The sequence below is a fragment of the Clarias gariepinus genome, chromosome 10 (genome assembly GCF_024256425.1).
Source record: "Clarias gariepinus isolate MV-2021 ecotype Netherlands chromosome 10, CGAR_prim_01v2, whole genome shotgun sequence".
NCBI lineage: Eukaryota > Metazoa > Chordata > Actinopteri > Siluriformes > Clariidae > Clarias > Clarias gariepinus.
Genome location: NC_071109.1, coordinates 25,196,434 through 25,215,703, shown reverse-complemented (window position 1 = coordinate 25,215,703; position 19,270 = coordinate 25,196,434). Strand labels below are relative to the sequence as shown.

Genomic DNA, 19,270 nt, shown 5'->3' with positions numbered 1-19,270 from the left:
GGTGAAGGTGAATTCTACACAGCACCCTGACTCCAACCTTAAAACTTGCTGTTCATATTCTACAGTGCTTGACCACCATAGTAGCTCAAGAACACCAAGTTATATCACACTGTTTATTTCAGGGGCTGATGAAAAATACTTTCCATAGCAGGAGAAATGGATATATGGTGGGGTTTAAATTTAGATTTGAAACGAGGCGGCTTGTCAGATTTATACCGAGAGAGCTGTAGGACTATGACACAAACAACTCGGGACAGTCGTGCTACAAGTACTTTGAATAGTCAATTGCCTTACTTAAAACTTTTTAAAAGGTTTATAAAGCAGTTAATACTATGGGAATTATATGCAAGATATGAACACATTACCAACCACAAAATTTTATTTATAGCTCGGATGTCTTTGGGAAAACGTTGAACTTGACACTAAAAAGAATGAAGCACTGGTAAAATGTGTTGCTACTGAATGTAAACAACGGACATTAGCAATTTTTACTGTAAAAAACATGAATAACACCTTAATTACAAACTCACATCAGAATGCACTGTTAAGACTTCACCTCACACTGAGCTGTGACACTTTTGAGCATCTTCTGCACATCCAGTTACATAACCAGTTGGAACGAAGCCTCACCTTAGCTTGTCATCCCATTTCTTTGTTAAGGTACACAATAAAGACTGAAGGAATCTGGCACTGATATATCAGCTGCAATATAAATCCCTTCTAAAGTGGGATTTCAATAACTTTCATTTCAGATCTACCTTAAGAAAAAAAGATAAAATCACTTTAGGTATATACAGTATGTCGTTTAGATTATAATTGAGAATCAAATATAATTTGTTTAAGCTACATTTAAAATATATAAAAAGATTCTGACCAAATGATAATGGACCTAACTGGCCTTATTCATCAACCATTCTTTTTTAAAAGCTATGTGTAAATGTTTTTGTTGGTCAAACTGAACTTTCCGACCATGAATTCGACCAGATTATAAACGCCTGAGTTAGCACTGATCATCTATATCCTCTTGTGCATCTGTTAATAAATGCCAATCCCGTGTAAGTTTCTAGATATGTTTAGGCCAAAGCTGATTTACATTTAGTTCTGACCCAAAACTAAATGGCTGAAATGGCAGAGTGCACTAGAAGTTACAATAATGCAGCTCAGACACTGCAGTTATCAGCTACCACAGGCACACTGATTCATTTTAGAGGGTGCCATTTCTTTTTTTTCTTTTTTTTTTTACACAATATATTATTTGTTTTGATCTACATTTCATTTAGGTCATAAATATGAAATGTGTATGATATAAAATTTGTGTAAGCAGCTGAAATTAATAAGCGATTTCATATTGGCAAAACCATACTTATACACTAAAATATTATTAAGTTTAACTTTTACTCATAAATTTTAGAGTGTCAAAACCACAGAGGCACAAAAATAGGTAAAGTACAAAAAAAGAGGAAAAAAGAGAGAGTTAAAAGACCAAAAAATGTCATTAATAATTGCTAGTTTAATAATTGCAGAGTTAATTTATTCATAATTACTATTTTGAATGTTCAACATTAAAATTCAATATTACACTATATTATACTTTACATGGAGTAGAGGACTGATTCAAACAGGCCAAGGCCATAACATGAGTTTGTCCGAGATTATTTATTTTAAAAATGACAAATATTTTTAAATCTATTCATTCAATTCACTTTCAGGTATAATGCTTTCTGCAATTAAAAAAGTTGAGAAGTTAAAATTAACAAATTTTATAGAAAACCTGCACTCTCTTAAAACTATGTCGTATATATAACGTCACATCCATACCACTGATAAAACAAATATTTTCAGAATGCGCGGCACAGTGACGTAGTGGTTAGCACTGTTGCCTCGCACCTCTAGAGTTGGGGTTTGAATCCCGCCTCAGGCCTGTTCCAGCTTTGTTCGTTGTGTGTGTGTACCCTGTGATGGATTAGCACCCTGTCCAGGGTGTACTCCACCTTGTGTCCCAAGTCTCCTGGGATACGCTCCAGGCCCCCACAACCCCGTACACATAATAAGCAGTATAGAATATGAATGAATGAATGAATTTTTTCAGGCTGTAATTTTTTTTTTAGCTAAATAAGTTACATTAAAGGTTATGTGAATTAATTCACTGATACTACCAAGCTTAACCCTGCTCTTAGGCTGTTTACTAATATACAAATAACATGTCACACTAAAACCACCTTTTTTGCATTATTGTTAATGTGCTCTATAGAGACTGCACCATCAACTGATTATAATATACAGCTTCTCAAACTATGCTAATGGAACGATGTTTCTGCAATATAGCATGTAATAAAATCTAAAAACAAAACCTAATACACTGATGTTTTAAGCACATCCGGTTGGGAAACTAATCACATTTTCATTTGCAATGAAACGCAACAATTATTTTTTTTTTACCCATAACGTTGTCATTGCATTGCTCAAAATTACAATTAGAAGAAAAAAACCCACCTTATATTAAACAAACAATGTGTTCACCACTTAGCCTGCCCATGGAAAGAACACCAATGTACTGTCAGTGACTGGTGAGCAATAGTACATGGCATTTTCAAAATGTGAAGCATGTCTAACGGATGTAAATGCGGACTGTACACTTTATCCCTATTCAAACAGGGCCCTCAAGCACCTTCCTTTAATAATTTAATAGCGTCTCCCCCCTCCATGGCAGTCATTTAGGACATGGCAGGCTGGAGCATCACACTAAAGTCTCAGACTGCTCACCTTACATCAAAGCTGAACAGGTGGGGAGGATCAGCGCTCAGACTGCAAGCCAATAGATCTGTTCTGGTCCTGACCTCCAGCCTCGGCTCTCTTCTTCAAACAAGATTGTACCCTTTTAACCCAACAGGGATCATTGGAGCTTCAGCGCGAGAAACAAAAAAAGCGAGTGCACAAGCAGCAAAGCTGAAGCTCAACTGTGTAAGCCCAACAGTGCTCAGACATTTTTATAGTCTTAAGTGACAAAATAAAAGTAAACAGAAATGAAGATGTGTGCTGTTTAATTGTTTGATTACCCTGGTTGTACATTAACAGTGAAGAGGGATGTACTTATCTCAAAACATGCTGTACACATGACTTTCTTTCTTTTAAAATTAATAACTATCTAGCTGAAACACATTTATCTCAGTCTTTATCTGGTGTCGTGTATCAGGTTACACAATCAGCTGAATGACAATGAGGTTAATGTGACAATGCCTGGGTTGTCTTCCATTACCAAATCTGAGGATCCAATTCTGTGAAAGGATTTGCTATTAGCACTTTTCCATTTAACAGTGTGACTCGGAAACCGTCCATTATACTCCATATTCGTGTATTCGTCCACAGAATACAATGATGTTGCACCACACAATTGCTTGTGTTTTACTTTTTATTTCCTTTTTTTAAACTTTTGTAAAAATTTATAATCCTGTCTGCATTTCCAATAAAGACTTTAACTGAAGATGATTCTTACTGTTCACTGATTTGAGGGTGTGGACGTTCTTTAGCACAATAAAATATGTACACAGCCTTTAGGTAAGCGCCTTTAGGTAAGAATGACAGAAACAGAATAAGACATTCATTGTCATCACTACTTGTGTAGTGTTTTTTGACTACTCCTGACACAACTCTTTCATTCTATCAAAGCCTGGGACCGGCATCCACTGGCTGTCATTCAAACCCGGGTCTTCTGCACTGCACGTGACACACCTACTACTGAGCCACCATTGTCCTTCAATGTCCACAAATGCCCTCTAAGTTTCATCAAAAAGCTAAAATATACTTAGATGGGTTATACGGTCTAAAAATAAGTTGTTCCTACCTAGAAGAAGGGGTGACACTGGGGTGTCTGGGGGAGAGTGAAGAAGGACCGTCCTCGCCATCCTGCAGGAGCTCCTCACACGAGTCAATCTTTTCATCTTCTAGGAGCTCAGTGATCTAAAACAGAAGAGGACACATTTCAAACCTGCGTCCCAACAGCTGTTATCTCAGACACAAGCCAGAAGTTTGCATCGTATGTTCAAAGTCATACAAACACAAAACAACAAAAAATCTCTAAAAAAGATTTTTAAATCAATCTTTTGAAGGGTATTGTGTGATTTTGTGAAGTATATGATGTTATAAACACTCCACAGAAAAGGTTAGATTGTTCTTTATTTTTGAAGTATTATTTGAATGCGTGTACAGCATGTATGGTAAAAAGTGTAGACATCAGAAGTACGTTATTTATAAAACCAGCTTTTATCACAAACTTTAGTTGGAGATGAACGTGTACACAGAACTGCTGATGAATTCTTCAAGCTGATGGAAGATAATGTCAAAATAGCATAAACAGCTGTCATTACAGTAACATGAAAAGTCTTTTGTGCGCATCTAACCTAAAGCCCTATGGCCTACGAAATCACCCGCAGCACTGCTTTGAATCCCAAATGTCCTCTACATCTGCTGCAGTGTTACTGCCACATTGCCATGGCAACCACAACGGCAGCTTCTGATTGGCTGGTGTGTGGTTGCTACTCATCACGTATGCAGATATGAGTCATATGCAGCGGGAGTAATGGCTGTGCTGCAGGCGCCGGATCTCCACACATCTCTGAAGGATCAGAGCCATTTTTCCATTTATGCAACAGTGTTTAGCACTTGCAGTGTTTATTCACCATGTGAAGATTTGACATTATAGAGATTCCTCTTCTTACTGCTCTCTTGCTCAGTTCACTCCCAATTTTTTTTGTAAATGTTGCTTTCTTGCTGCAGTGTAATAATTAAACCATTTATAATTTTTAAGACACTTCTACATGGCTAATGCAAATGTACAGGCAATGAATGCAAATGCACATTTACCAAAGCTGCCACTGTTCTGTTTAGAGGGTTTAACTTAAATAGCAGGTACAGTAAGAATGGAGCAGGCCAGAGCAAAACTGTTTGGTTTAATCTTGCTTATCCTAAATGATGATGTCAAACACTCTGAGGAAAGAATAGATCGAGGAATGACCTCTATTCGCTTGAAAGAGTTTGATTTGACATCAGATAAACTTCCCAGTGGCTGTCACTGGTTCTGATGCTTCTGCCTTTGACACATTTGACCAAAAGACTCTCCTGTTCATCCTCATTAGACTTGGAACTTGAGGCATATTATTGTGGACTTTTTCTGTCGTGAGCGACACTAGGATGAATAGAGCAAGTCAACACTGACATTATGCAGACAAGGCTCAATGCTCAACCTTTTTTTATTATGTTATTATTAGTGATATACATGTACAGCGGAACCTCGGATTACGAGTAATGCGTTTTGCGAGTGTTCCGCAAGACGAGCAAAGATTTTTAATAAATTTTTACTTGAAAAACGAGCATTGTCTTGGTTTACGAGTACCTAGTATCATGTATCACGCATGCGCTTCTTGTTTTGACACCGAGCGTCACGTGATCACAACTGAGCCAAGAGTTTTTCTCTCTTGCGCTGCGGAATTGTAAGGTACTCGTCTCCCCTGCTGGGTGAAAACACACACACACACACACGCACACACTCTGTGATATGTAATCGTCTCCCCTGCTGGGTCTTAGTGCTTGCAAAGTTTTTGTGTAAGGCAGAGAGTGTCGTGTGTTTGTGAGGGAAACCGAGAGGGGGAAGGAGGGGGCTGTAAAGGCGAGTGTGTGTGCGTGCGTGCGTGTCTGTATGTGTATGTGTGTGCGCTTGCGTAATTTGACACTGTCCCCCTTTACTTACACCAACACACACTCTCGATTTCACAGCCCCCCTCCCACCTCCTCTCGGCTTCACACACAAAGACGCACACACACTCTCTGCCTTACACAGAAACTCCGCTCTGCCGCGATTCTTTTCAGAGGTAAATTGTGCAGGTTCATTTTTTTATTTTTTTTTTTACTTTACAGCAGTGATTCAGTTAGTATGCACTCACGCAAGTGTGACTAACAATGTTCCTTGCTAATTTTTCCGATAAAACAGTCTCTGTTAAAGTCTCCGCACACATTACACACAAACACACATACATACACACACAGCGCTTGTGCGCACAAACGGAAACACTTGTCACTTGTCGGGATTTTTTTTTCTTTTTTTTAAAGGTAAAGTGCAGGTTATTTTTTTTTTACTTTATATGTATTCCTAATTTTTATGCATTTATTTTTTTAGGCTGTAGAACGAATAATTTGAGGTTCCATTATTTCTTATGAAAAAATTAAATTTGGTTTATGAAATGAATTATGATCGTAATCCGAGGTTCCACTGTATAATTATTAACTCACATGACTGCTATACTAATGACATATGCTGCCAACCTGATCTGTTTATGACAATTTTCCATTTTACAACAAAAGGACAAAAAAAATTTAGCTGCCTTTTGTCTTTCTGAAGTTGGACAACTGCAATATGTTTCTGATGAGGCGTTTTCCCTGAGTGACACCAAACCTCACAACTGAGTCTGAATACCACTCCTTTTACTTGCCCAAGCTATGCTACATTGCTCCATTTTTAGCTTTAAGTTTACTGGGGCGCTGTTTAACTGCCCACATCAGGTTTAAAACACTGACACTTGCCATCAAAAAGAAAAACACTGGACCTGTTAACACCTTCCTGAAATCACTTATCATGTTTCTTCTGAGTCACAGTCACAGCTTGAGGTGATTCATCGTCCCTCAAGAGTTGAAGGAGACATTCCTTGTAGGAAACTAAAACATTGTAGGAAGTCGTCTGTGTAGCCAAAAAAAATAAATAAATAAAATTCAATTAAATTCTATTACATTTTTTAAAAAGTCTGTGCACAATTGATAACCACCAGTGTTCTTTGCTATTTAAAACCACAACCAATCCAGTGGTTCATTGGCATGTAGGTGCCAGGGAAAAAAAAAATTACATTGCCCAAAGGTATTTATAGCAACTATGATGTCAAAGACAGGACATGTCCATTTAAAGGTCTTGAGCTGGTACATACTCGGCCATTTAGAAATAAAATGGAAGTGAAATAGAACATCTTTCTCACAATCTTTATCCAGGATAGAGAAGTGTTTCGAGTCTGTTTTGTATCAGCGCACTAAGCTAATACCGAACTGCATGTCACCTTGATGAAAGTTTTATTTATTTAGAAAACTGTCACGGAATAAAACAGTGTCTGTAAAGTAAAGCATTCCCTGGGTGAAAACAGTGCTTTTTTTTTGTTGCTGAAGTAAAGCTTTCGACATAATTTTGCTAAATAAAAAGCAGTACTATAATAATTGACACTACATCGCCATTGTCTTTTTCAGAAAACTGGAATATCTGGTTTTATTATGTGAATCACAGAGATTCAGATAAACTGTGTTGTAAAAACATCAGTAGTAAGGAAAATACCTTAAGAACAAAGACACGGCCGACACATGCCCTTTGATAATTGTTAAAAGCCTCTTAATAGGTACGTTTCATTGTCGTTGCTACATACTTTATAGAGTCAACAGTCTCTTGTCTGGAAAAACTGCCGTCTTTAAAATCAGAATGGAGGCAAATCAAGTTTTTGATTATCGAGACAGAATAAATTATCGGTAATGATATCCAAATGATACCCCTAAAAATAAATAAATAAATAAATAAAAAGCATGCACGAAGTTCTTTTTGTATGCTTTCGGAGAATTATCTAACCTCAGGATTGGTCCAACCCTGTAACTGGGTGTGTCTTCTGGCAAGCAGCTGAAGTATGCAGAAAACACTTTCTTTTCACCCCAAGAGGCGTTGTTAAAATGCAAATCATTCTTGATATGCTACATACGCAATAAAAAAGTGTGGAGGGAAGCCTGAAGCCTAATTAGCAGTTGTGATGATTAACGGCTATTAAATCCATGCATGCAAACATAAGACAAAGGAAAGGTGTGTACATTCATTCTCCAAGGAATGGATAAAGCATACAATGCTGCTGTCTGTGCACATAGGTGGAAAGTTTTAGCTGCACTGATAAATAAGCTCTCTCTTTGCATTGGGACTGTTGGTTTGCCCACGCAAGACAAGTGGGAAGCATTAAGAATGTGAGAAACAAATAGACTTGGCCTTTGGCAGTTTTTTTCAGCTTGGATGAGAACATGAAACACATTGCATACAAATACTGGATGGTTATCTGTAGAAACATCCATTACATCAGTCCATGTCCAGACATGAGATTAGTGCCACAAAGGCAACGACGCACAATAGAGAGAGATTCCTCCATTATTATCAGACAACCCTTTGGAACTTAAAAGTATTTTTTCAATGGATTGATATCTGAATGTTTTAATCAAGTAAATTCTTTTAAACCCTCAAACACATGCCTGGCAACATCCAAAGCAGCAAAAAAGCTAATCACCTGCTCAGGCATATTTACACAACACACTAAACTCGCATCCACCCTCTACACTAGAGCTCTGAAATCGGTTTGCACTAAAGTAGTGTTGCTTTTATCTCAAAGACCCACTGCTGAAATAGTGAGACTGTTTTTTTCCAGAATTCTCGAGACCAGAGATGGTACAAATCGTAGGAGGTTATAAACCACTTGCAACTTCTACTTTTTCAAATTACAGCCATTAATTCCCCAATAACACCAACAATAACACCACAGGCTTGAATTATGATGCTCATATAAGCCTAAAACCTTTGTAAAATGAATTTTCATAACAAATGTGGTAACTGGGAAATGAGAAGGACCAAAATAGAATCCAATAAAATTAAATGAATGTGTCTAAACAGAAAGATCATGATTATTCCTATCTACTTTCATTTTTATTTGCTGCTCTGTCACCAAGCGACACGCCTCAACTCTACGTTATATTATGTCTACACATGCTTTCTTTGTTTTTTATCTCTCGCATTATTGTAGAAGGGTGTTTAGGGTGCTTGCACAAGCCAGTGGCATTGCAGTACACACAAGGAGAAACCCCATCCAGGCTTTGGACTCTCCGCACTTTAAGCGCAGCGAAACAGTAGACAAAAATTCCTGTTTCTTTCGACCTGGTTTCCGGTGTGTCTCACACTGTTTGCATGGGCATGGCTTTGGGTCAGTTCACTTAAAACAAAGTTTGCATACATCACTTTCAGTGTCTAAAAAAGTAATAATCAAACTAGAACAAGTATCATTGTGAAAGAATGACAGAACTGCACGATAGAGATATTTGATGGATACTTCTTTGGTTTCATTTCATAATGAAGCAAGAAGTAAAAGACATGATATCTTTAAAGACATGGCAGCATTGTCCTGTTGTAACATGACAACAAAATCAACCATAATTGCTTTTTAGGCCACAATGCTGCTCTCCACAAGTCTGCAATCACACATTAATCTAAAACTCTTTTAATCCTTAGATTGCTGTCTAGGGAAGTCTGTAATAACACTTAAAATCTGTAAAACATCCTTGACAGCAGTTAAATTCGTACAGAAAAAGCAAGGTTATAACTCCTAAATTTCTGAACACAAATGGTTTTATATACTATACAGGTTTATGTGCATTAGATATTTGAGTACAAGGAACATTTTTTGGATACACCCAATTATATATTTTTATTTAGATACCTACGGCATCTAAAATTGGGTTATGGTCTGACGATGATAACACAGTTCATTCTTCTATTCCTAAAGGACTAAAATAGCGTGAAACTGAGTGTATATAAGTGCATGCATGTATAAACTAGAAACTGTCTTTGATTTCTCCTTCACAAACTTTGACAAAACTTGTTAAGGTCAATCCCATGAGTTAATGATGAATCATTAACAGAATGTCATTACAATACATCCTGACGCACAATAGAAAATAAGAAGGCAGCACTACCGTATAAAAGATAGTAAATATGAATCAATCTGTGGGCACAATGAAGTAGTGACTGTGCATGTGTACCTGTTCGTTAATGGAGCTGTAGTCATTACTAGTGGAAAGGTCATCCTCCGTGTCGAAGAAGTCCTCCCAGTTCTCAAGCAGATCAGCCAGAATGCGGCTTACTGACTCCTGCTCTCTGAGCTCCTCCACGTCTGCCTCCAAGCTGCAGGAGACAGGATAAGTGTTCAGAACACAAAAATTTAAAATAGCAAGAGAACAACATAGGAAAATTTAATTAATTGTCTTACTGAAAGATATCAGGACCAAAGACAGCAGCGAGGGCATTGATGCTCCAGCTCTCCTCCTGAAGAGAAGCCACGTTCGAGAGAAAGCGGCACAGGAAACGCAGCAAGCTGTAGTTGACCTGGGGAAGCTGCTGCAAGATGTATTTCATGTTTCTCGCCAACTCATCCTCGCCGCTGTATTCTGAAATGTGTTAGAAAACACCTTTGAATGAAGTATGCAAGAATCGTTAAACAGATAAGGTGTGTAATGAGATATACGTGCGTGCAGACGTCAGCTTATGAAGAAAAAGGGTGTTACTGTTGCATGCAAGATTGGCACGCAGATAGATAAATTAGGAAGAAAAGATATTAAAGATAAGTTAATCTAAGATGACATTTCAGTTTTGGAATGAAGACCACATGACTGCGTAGAAGGTGTAACCACTGAATTGAAGTTTGGGTGCTTGGTGTTAGCCAAGCCGTGTCTACGTTTAACTAAATAGCTATGTAATGTTTTTCAGTAGCTGTAATAAAAAAGTCGACAGTCAGTCAACAGTTAAGCAGAAACATATCCCTCAGTCAAATACCAAAGATCTTCATTTGGCGTCATTTACGTCAACGTAATTTCCTTATTCTTCTTCTGTCTCTTAGCTGTTCTCTTTCAGGGGTTGCCAGAGCGAATCATCTGCCCCCATCTAACCCTATCCTTCGCATGCTCTTCTCTTACACCAACTAACTCCATGTCCTCCTGCCCTGGAGTTCCAACCTCAGTATCCTTCTACAGATATATTTACAATCTCTCCTCTAAACATGTCCAAACCACCTCAATCTAGCCTCTCTGACTTTATCTCCAAAACCTCCAACATGGGTTGCCCCTCTGATGGACTCACCCTTGATCCTATACATCCTTGTCATGCAAAATCAGATTCAGATTTTAACATTTCAAACTAATCACCTTTTTTTATGTTCGTTCATAAACTTTAACATGTTTTTGAAAATCATTCGTTATAACTTCCTGTTATAAATTGTCCCCCTGTCATCAGTCACAGAGACGTCTGCTCACTTACGTTAAATCACCTCAGCCATGAAACAAGTTTCAGATGCTTGTAACAAAAAAAATTACAATCTGTTTTGAATCATCCCTGGAACAAAGCAAGTGAACAGATGTGGAATACGCAGTACAACATTTCACTGAATGTTTTAGGACACCAGCCACATCAACAGCCATTGCATATCCTTAGTCGTGTTTATTTCTACTACGAGAGCGAGTTGCTTATAAACGAGGCAGCACCTTCAAGGTAAATGACCCTAACATGCCAGCAGGTATAATTGTGTGTGTGAGCGTACTTATGCGACCGTCATAAAGGCAAGTGGAGCATTTATCTGATTTCATAAAACAATCCAAGACCTGGAATAATGGTTCGAGGGTTAGAAGTCAATGCTAGAGAAATCTTCAAGAGATGAAGCGTGAGAAGACGCACTTACCTTGATAAAGATGTAGTATGTGTGTCTGCAGGTCTGCAGGAATGATGGGTTCTGGGAGCTCCTGCAGGAAGAGGCGCAGCAGGCTGACGGCTGAGGCCAGATCTGCCTCCTTCTCCAAATTCACCTCCTCACCACTGTCATATCGCTGTCGCAGCCATTCAACACGCTCGGCGTTTCCGTTCACCAAGAACAGACCTTCAAGACCCAGTCCCCCTTTAAACACACACACAGACACGTTTTGTCACTTTACATCACCAAGGACTGTTACCCACTTCAGTGCTATGATGCAAAGTTTAGAATTTATAAAGGTACAATTGAAAGCAGGAATCACAACTATTTACATGGCAGGTCACATCAAGCTCTTGGCTGAAATTCAGGTACCGGCATTAGCAGACAATCAAAATATTGCCTTTTTTTTTCTCTTATAAACCTGATTGGGCAAAAAAGATCCCATTAACTGAAAGTTACTGCAACTAGAATGTTTATCATCATAAACAGATTTTTTTTATTTTAAAACTTTCATACCACCTGCAACCATCTCCTAGTAAACCTAGTAAAAAAAAAAGTTGTTCAGTTGAAAAAAAGATGCAATGCGATGTTCATATCCGACATCGAAGACCTTAAAATAACTTGCATTCAGAGAGAGACAGTTTACCAAACACTTGAATGTGGCACTGAATACCTACAAGCTCCAGTACATGTTAAAAACAAAACAGTCGGCTGTCCTTGAGCCAAAATCAAATCAGCCTTAATTTTTAGAATTAGCTTTTGGCATACACATTTGGCTGTCATAACAAGTCTACTATGCTTTTGGATTAAACTACTGAACAAAATAAAAATTTTCAAAATCTCCAAGATGTGTTGTTGAAAAATAACAAAAGCTGCTTTCACTGCTGAGTCCCAGGGGGTCTGGGTTGCAATGGTTTACACATCACTAGGACTATAATTAGCATGCAGAAAGCGGTTTGCCCACGCAGAGGCTGCTTCTTTAAATCCCTGATGCCGCTAGAAGATAACCACTTACTTGACGGGTGATCTCACTGACTTCCTCGCAGAAAAATAACCGAACCGTTCCTGCCTGCTGTATTTAATTACGCTGCCTCTTGCATCGTGTTCTGATGAACTAAAGGGAGATGCCCCTGGGTTGAAATTACAGCGGTGGACTGCTGAGTGGAAATAATTCCACAAGTCAATAAAACACTAATACTATGAACTACAGTTAAAGCTGTGACAGCAGAGCCCAGATAACCCAACATCTTTTTCTAATGGCACATGAGGATAAAAAACTGATAAAGAAATACTTATCCATGATGTGGAGAACAGAAGGGAGCTATAATGCCCTTTTTTTTTTTAAAGAAAAAGTCAATTATCAGAAAGGAACTCGATAGTCCTCCACATGTATCATGTAATCCGTCATACAGAACGCTTAATTATTTTAACGTGGAAGCAGTATACTATCTGCAACATCTACGATATTTAACATTATTTTTTAATCACTCGTCATCAAGCCCCAATAACCAAATGAAGCCCTTGGAGTTCACCAGTGGATGGAACAAAGCACGCAGGCCTGGATTTTTGATCTTAGTTTATTTGGAATTTTTTGAAATGAGATGCCGTCTCCCACTCACCATGCTCCTCGATGTACTCCACGATGGTCCTGACTAACACGGGGACCTCGTGGCCTGGCTGGCCGCTCTGCTGCACCTCCTCCAGAGGGATACCGAACACCCTGGCTGTGTTGAGGGACTCGCTCAGGGTACGAGAGAGGCTCTTCCTCATCGCTTCCACAGCCGCACCGCTTCAGTCGCTCTGCATGGCAACAGAAGCAAAACAGTCACGGAAATGATACAAATACAACCACAAAAACAAAGCAGGCTAAGTCAGGAAGAAGCCGCTCCCAATCCGGGAGCTGGTCTGCTCTCGAGGAACTGGGTTATGTAACCCGAGGTGAAAAGGTTATGTAAAAACATCTGACAAATGGTAAATGTGGTATGCAGACCAAACTGATGGTAGCAGGTTGCAAGTTGCAAGATTAATCATCACATTCTTTCCAATGCTTATTATTTAGTACAATACAAAACAATATAAAAAATAAATATAAATAAAATAAATAAAAGTAAATACATTTTAAAAAGTAGAAATAAGAAGCAGTAGTTTGATAAAATAAAAAACAGAATATTACTTACCGTGTTTTTACTTTAAAAATCCAGATGTTTATTGTATCTCCTGCTCTACTCACTAGCAGTAAATTTAATGACCATCTATGGCTGCTTCAGGTTATGGCAAAAGATGAGCCTGTAGTTCCTCATTGACGGACCGCAAATCCTATTCAGGACGTCAGTAGTTAAACTGGAAAGAGACAGAAAAAGAAAAACAGAACAGCAATCAGGCATAATGGGCAAAAAACTAATTAGCTATTAACTCAGTCAGAAGTCAATCAAACATTAAGTAAAGGTCATTACTTTAAATAAGACTAAAAATCTTTCCAGGTACTCCACCTTCATAAAAAACGCATATGAGAATTGAATCTGAACCGTTGAGTCCCAAAGTGCCATTCAATGCATTTAACGTTCTATGAACAGTTTATAAAAATTATGGTTTAAGAAAGACATTTGAAAAAGTATTAAAACCTGCATCAGGAAAAAATATTACTAGTATTTTTAAAGAAGTAGTTTTACTGAAACATATATATATAATTTCTGTTTATGAGTGGTGTTCAAGTCATCCACTTTTGACTGCGCATAATAACAAAACACACTTACAAGTGTAAAACGTGCTTTTATTTCTCTATATAATACATTGCTACACTAATGCACTTATACTGGTGCTTCACTAGTGCTGTCGGAGTTATTATTGGACTGCCTGCCTTATGTCTAAATTGCAGGCCTTGGCTTGGTGCAAAGCCAGGACTGCATGGGGGATGCGGCAAAAACTAGTTAAGTTCCTGTGAGGTGCAAGTGGCATTCGTGCATGACTATGTGTACCGTTCCAACAGACAGAATGCGTCTTTTGGTGACAAGTTATCCATTGATAATCAACAATCAGGTATCCCACACCTTCTGAATGTTCATGGGACGACTGCAGGGAGCTCAGTCAGGATTGTCTTTTCCAGACGTACAGACTTCTTTAAAAAGCTTGCACCCTTTAAATGTTTCACTGCAGCTAACAGTCTCATCACTGTACTGAGCTTGAAGTCATCTGTAAATGTTATTCCTTGGCACACTTTCAAGTCCCGGTTTGACTTGAACGCTTCTTGTAATTGTGTGAAAGGTTTATTTTCTAAATGCATTTTTTTATTATCTTTAGAAGTCAGACAAACAAACTTTTTACTAAGTTTCTAAAACTTAGTAAAAAGATCTGAAGAGCAAACATCTTGGCTTTTATGCAATAGAGATAAGAGCTGTTATTAACAAGTATGACCTTTCAGATCACAAAGTCTGCCAATGTTAAATAAGTTCTTGAAACAGGCCAACTTTCAGCAATGTCAGGTGCATTTTTTCAGTTTAAGTACTGTATTTTTCCATATAATTTTATTTTTCCATTGTTCAGCAGATCAATATATTTTAATAGACAGCCTTGTTCAGTAACGGCTCCAATTTGAACATCAGTGCTGCACCAGATACAAGCCTCATAGACTTGTAGACGTGCTGGTTACAGAGGCTAGATCTGGCATGTGTGTAATTAATTAGTAATGACAGATCCATTTAGGAGCGAACTGAAAAACAGCCGTGGGAGCAGGTCATATAGAGAGCAGCTCTGACCGAGTAGAAATGAATTTAGGCTAAATATATAAGTGCTTTCTCCAGCACTGCTCAAAGACCTGTCGGATTTTGACCAGAAAATGTCTATGCCTAAGTCAGAACATGCTTGCATTGTAAAGCCTTGAGGTTTGGAGAGATTTGAAAAAAGAAGGAAAAAAAAAACCTTCCTGCACAATAGTGCGTCATGTTTCGCCCACCAAACACAAGCGCTATGACTACAGCAAAACAACGAGTCAGTTGTGATTACACGAATCTCAGCGCATCTATGGGATGAAAAGAGAGCTTTCTTTGTGGCAAATGGAAATTTCCACTCCAATGCACAAACCCCCAAAACACTTTTGCAAAGAGGCAATATAAGAACTAAACACTAATGATTAGCATGCAGGCAGGAGGATCTGGCAGAATGTTCAAGAGAGAAAAACTAACAGCCATCTACACATGCTCTCTGGGGAATTTTACTATTTCATTTCTCCGAAGTGTGCAGTGGACACAACTTCTTAGGAAACATAAGCGCAATCAAAATTCCCCAACTTCAAAAAAAAAAAAAAGGCCTGAAATAAGTAAAATTAATTATCCCGGCCCTCAGACATTCTTAGATTTTGTGTAGTCTTATGTAAACATTTTCCCCCTCCCCACAGTAATATGATTTTACGTGCATGCAGAAGAACTACAGAAAAAAAGAAAGCGTTTCCTGGGAGCTGAAAGAATAATAACAGCTGAAACCTTCAACTAGAAGTAAATTGTCTGTATATTTGAAATCGAAAAAAAATAATATTAATAATAATCGCAAATTTGATCACAATACTATCAGTAATGTTAACTGTTACTGATAATATAAATAATGTTGATGATAATAAATACTACACCATAAATTTTAACTCATAAAATTAATATTATTTGATTCATTTAATATTGTGTAACATCTAAAAACCCAAATCCAAAAACTTAACTCTCTCTTCTAATCAAAAAAGATTTTTTGATTTTTTTTTTGTGATGAATCTGCTGTTTTTGCTGCTTTATTTTGATATGATCTCTTGCCCATGCCTCTATGTTACACCTTGAGATAGAAACCGCATTCTCCCCGAACATAACAGGAAGTGTACCCTCATTTCAGTTTCATTACTGGTGATTAAAAAAAAAAACTTTTTTAATGTTTTGCCTTTAACTAATCAGGGAAAAAATTCAGTCTTCATTTGAATAGCATTATCCCAGATAACTGCTAATGCTTATCAAGTACACTTGTGCACATGCACACGCACACACACACACAAGCCCATATGGTATTCCAACTGCTTCCATGGCTCACTGCGGGATGAGTCTGAAAAAGAAGCTGTCGCTTGGCACTGAGGACTTCATCTGGGCCAGGCCAGAGAAAGAAATCTCCTTGAGGACAGCTGGCTTTAGCTGTAATCTGTATGACACACATTCAGCATGTTTTAAAGGCCAGGCCACCTTTCGTGCAGAATCGCACAGTACAGCAACCAGATCCTGTGATGACTTATTCTAGCGTCCGCTTTTCTGTTTTGGGAAGCGAGCTGGTTTCATGCTGGTGTGAAGGCATGGGATTGTCTCGTCTTTCAGTCACTCTGTCCTTGCCTCATCAGGGGAACTTGATTTTGTTTGGCCACAGAGGGTTATAAAATAAATGAGGATCGGTGTGCCTTTGTGTGCACACACACACACACACACACACACACACACACAATAAGCACAAAATGTTGCAATGGTGTTTAACTATCACTTAACACTCTTAGCGAATGTGTCAAAAGAACATGGAGGAGATAAATGAGTCAAGCGTGGAAAAATGATCAACGAACACATGATTAACTGCCACATGTCACTTACTTGACCTACTGTCAAATGATCTGGGAATGTGGTGGATGATAAGGCTTGAAATATCATGTTACAATACTTGAAGGCATTTTCCATGATATCACAATATGTATTATGGTATTTGTACTAACACAGCACCACTTAAACAATGTAATCATGTACTTTTTTTTTTTTTTAAGGGAGCAAAGGTGGTTAGTATAGGCACTGCATAAATGAACAAAAACTTGTGATACAGGGCTGTGCGATATGTACTCAAGGATTTTTTTTTTATTGCGTGCTGATAAAAGGTAAGAGTAACAGGCACTTTTTGGCAGCTGATTTGCCCTTACCAAGGTCAGAGACATAACAATTTGCCCACACCACCAAGCCCTACTGTGATCAGTTATTATATATCGCCCAGCCGTGTATGCCTAGCCGATAAGAAATGACTTGATTAGACCAGTAAATTGGGATGCTTAATATCACAATATGCTTTCTTCTTAAAGTAGAGTGACCCATACTCAGTTTTATTGCATACTAAATAAAAATAAATCAATTTTAAAAAACTTGTTACTGTTTCCCTGTGGTTTTACTGGCATGTTGTTATCAAACGTAAAACTTGTGATGTTTTTGCTGTATGTATCACTTAGATCTGAATCCACAACAGTGCAGAATGCAGTGCTTGGGAATTTTTCTGCCCCACTGTCTCTCAGTCATTCGGAAAGGCGCAAATAAAGATTTAAGATTCTGATTTAACCTACAGCCCATGCAGAGGACAAGCACTTTTATCTCCATTATTATTCACCTTAGTTTAAACTCAAATATGACCTTTTATACCTCTAGCAACATGAAGACAATGATTATGTAATTGTGGTTTAAGCTAGTGGTTCTCAAACCAGGGTCTGCAGAAACAGAGTTAAATGGACGGCAATTTCGCTGTTGGAAACCTAAATCCAACATTACCTAATTGATAATATTTAAGACTAGTCACAGAAACTGAATAAGAAGCATAATAACTCATAAAACAAACCTCATACATAGTTAAACTGAACATGTGCTCTAAAGATAGAGCACTACCGGGGCAGGGGTAGCTCAGTGGTTAAGGCATTGGACTACGGTTCGGAAGATCCCAGGTTCAAACCCCACAACCACCAAGTTGCCACTGTTGGGCCCTTGAGCAAGGCCCTTAACCCTCAACTGCTCAAATGTATAATGAGATAAAAAAAAAAAAAAAAAAATGTATGTCGCTCTGGATAAGAGCGTCTGCCAAATGCCTAAATGTAAATGTAAGATAAAAAGTTCAGGAATTTAAACGTGTATTCTGCTTAAATGTCTCAAAGAATTACAAAACGTTTTGGAGATGGGGGGTGGATGGGGAAAACAATTGTTTTGTGTGATATCAACTGTTATATTGAGCTTCCAGCTGCCTAACACACAGTATGACTACAGATTAATCCCTGCTATCCGTTATCCCCCAAACAAAGATGGGTTCTCTGTTAAGTCTGGTTTCTCTCACGGTTTCTTCCTATTGCCATCTCAGGAAATTATTCCTTGCCACTGTTGCCCTCGGCTTGCTCATCAGGAACAATTTAACCATTTTGATTTGTGTGTTTTATATATGAGGTGGTAAAATGTCATTGTTCCTCTATAATCCAAGTGATGTGCTCTAAAACAATTCACACATTAGCATGCACGTGTACAGGATCCTGTGTGGTAGGAGTGAAATATTTACCAAGATTGGTTAGAATAGTAACAGCATCTTGGGGAAAAAATATATTTTATATATCAAATTGGAAAATTTATAAAATTGTGATGAAGAATCGCAATACAAATCGAACAGGTAACAAACCTGGGTAACATGATATCACATTGGGTGATCCCTGTTGAGTCCCATCACTGATTATATATTCAAATATGTAACCATTTTAATGGCTAAATGTATAAACAGTGATTGAATTTTTTACTTGCTTCAAACAACTTGAATTACATAAAGCCCTTCAAAAAACAAAAATAAAACAAAAGTAAAAAATAATAATAATGCCTTAGAAGGTCATGCTTAGTCATATGACTAGAGATCATTTATAATACTTGAGGAAGAGTCATGACTGATAGTAGTGATTGGAATCACCAAGGACTTCCCAACAT

At 38.0% G+C, this 19,270-nt stretch overlaps 1 protein-coding gene across 4 annotated transcripts in view; it reads right to left on the bottom strand.

The window, feature by feature from the left end:
* The window catches only part of fam13b (family with sequence similarity 13 member B), a 44,676-nt gene that overhangs the window by 23,533 nt on the left and 1,873 nt on the right, over window positions 1-19,270 (bottom strand). For all 4 annotated transcript variants that reach the window (XM_053505654.1, XM_053505655.1, XM_053505658.1 and 1 more), the window contains exons 2-7: window positions 13,739-13,901; window positions 13,181-13,361; window positions 11,553-11,765; window positions 10,092-10,269; window positions 9,865-10,006; window positions 3,842-3,957 (exon numbers count right to left, since the gene is read on the bottom strand). In XM_053505654.1, the coding sequence (XP_053361629.1) occupies window positions 3,842-3,957; window positions 9,865-10,006; window positions 10,092-10,269; window positions 11,553-11,765; window positions 13,181-13,331 (800 nt within the window). In that variant the 5' untranslated portion in view covers window positions 13,332-13,361; window positions 13,739-13,901. The remainder of the gene's footprint in view (window positions 1-3,841; window positions 3,958-9,864; window positions 10,007-10,091; window positions 10,270-11,552; window positions 11,766-13,180; window positions 13,362-13,738; window positions 13,902-19,270) is intronic.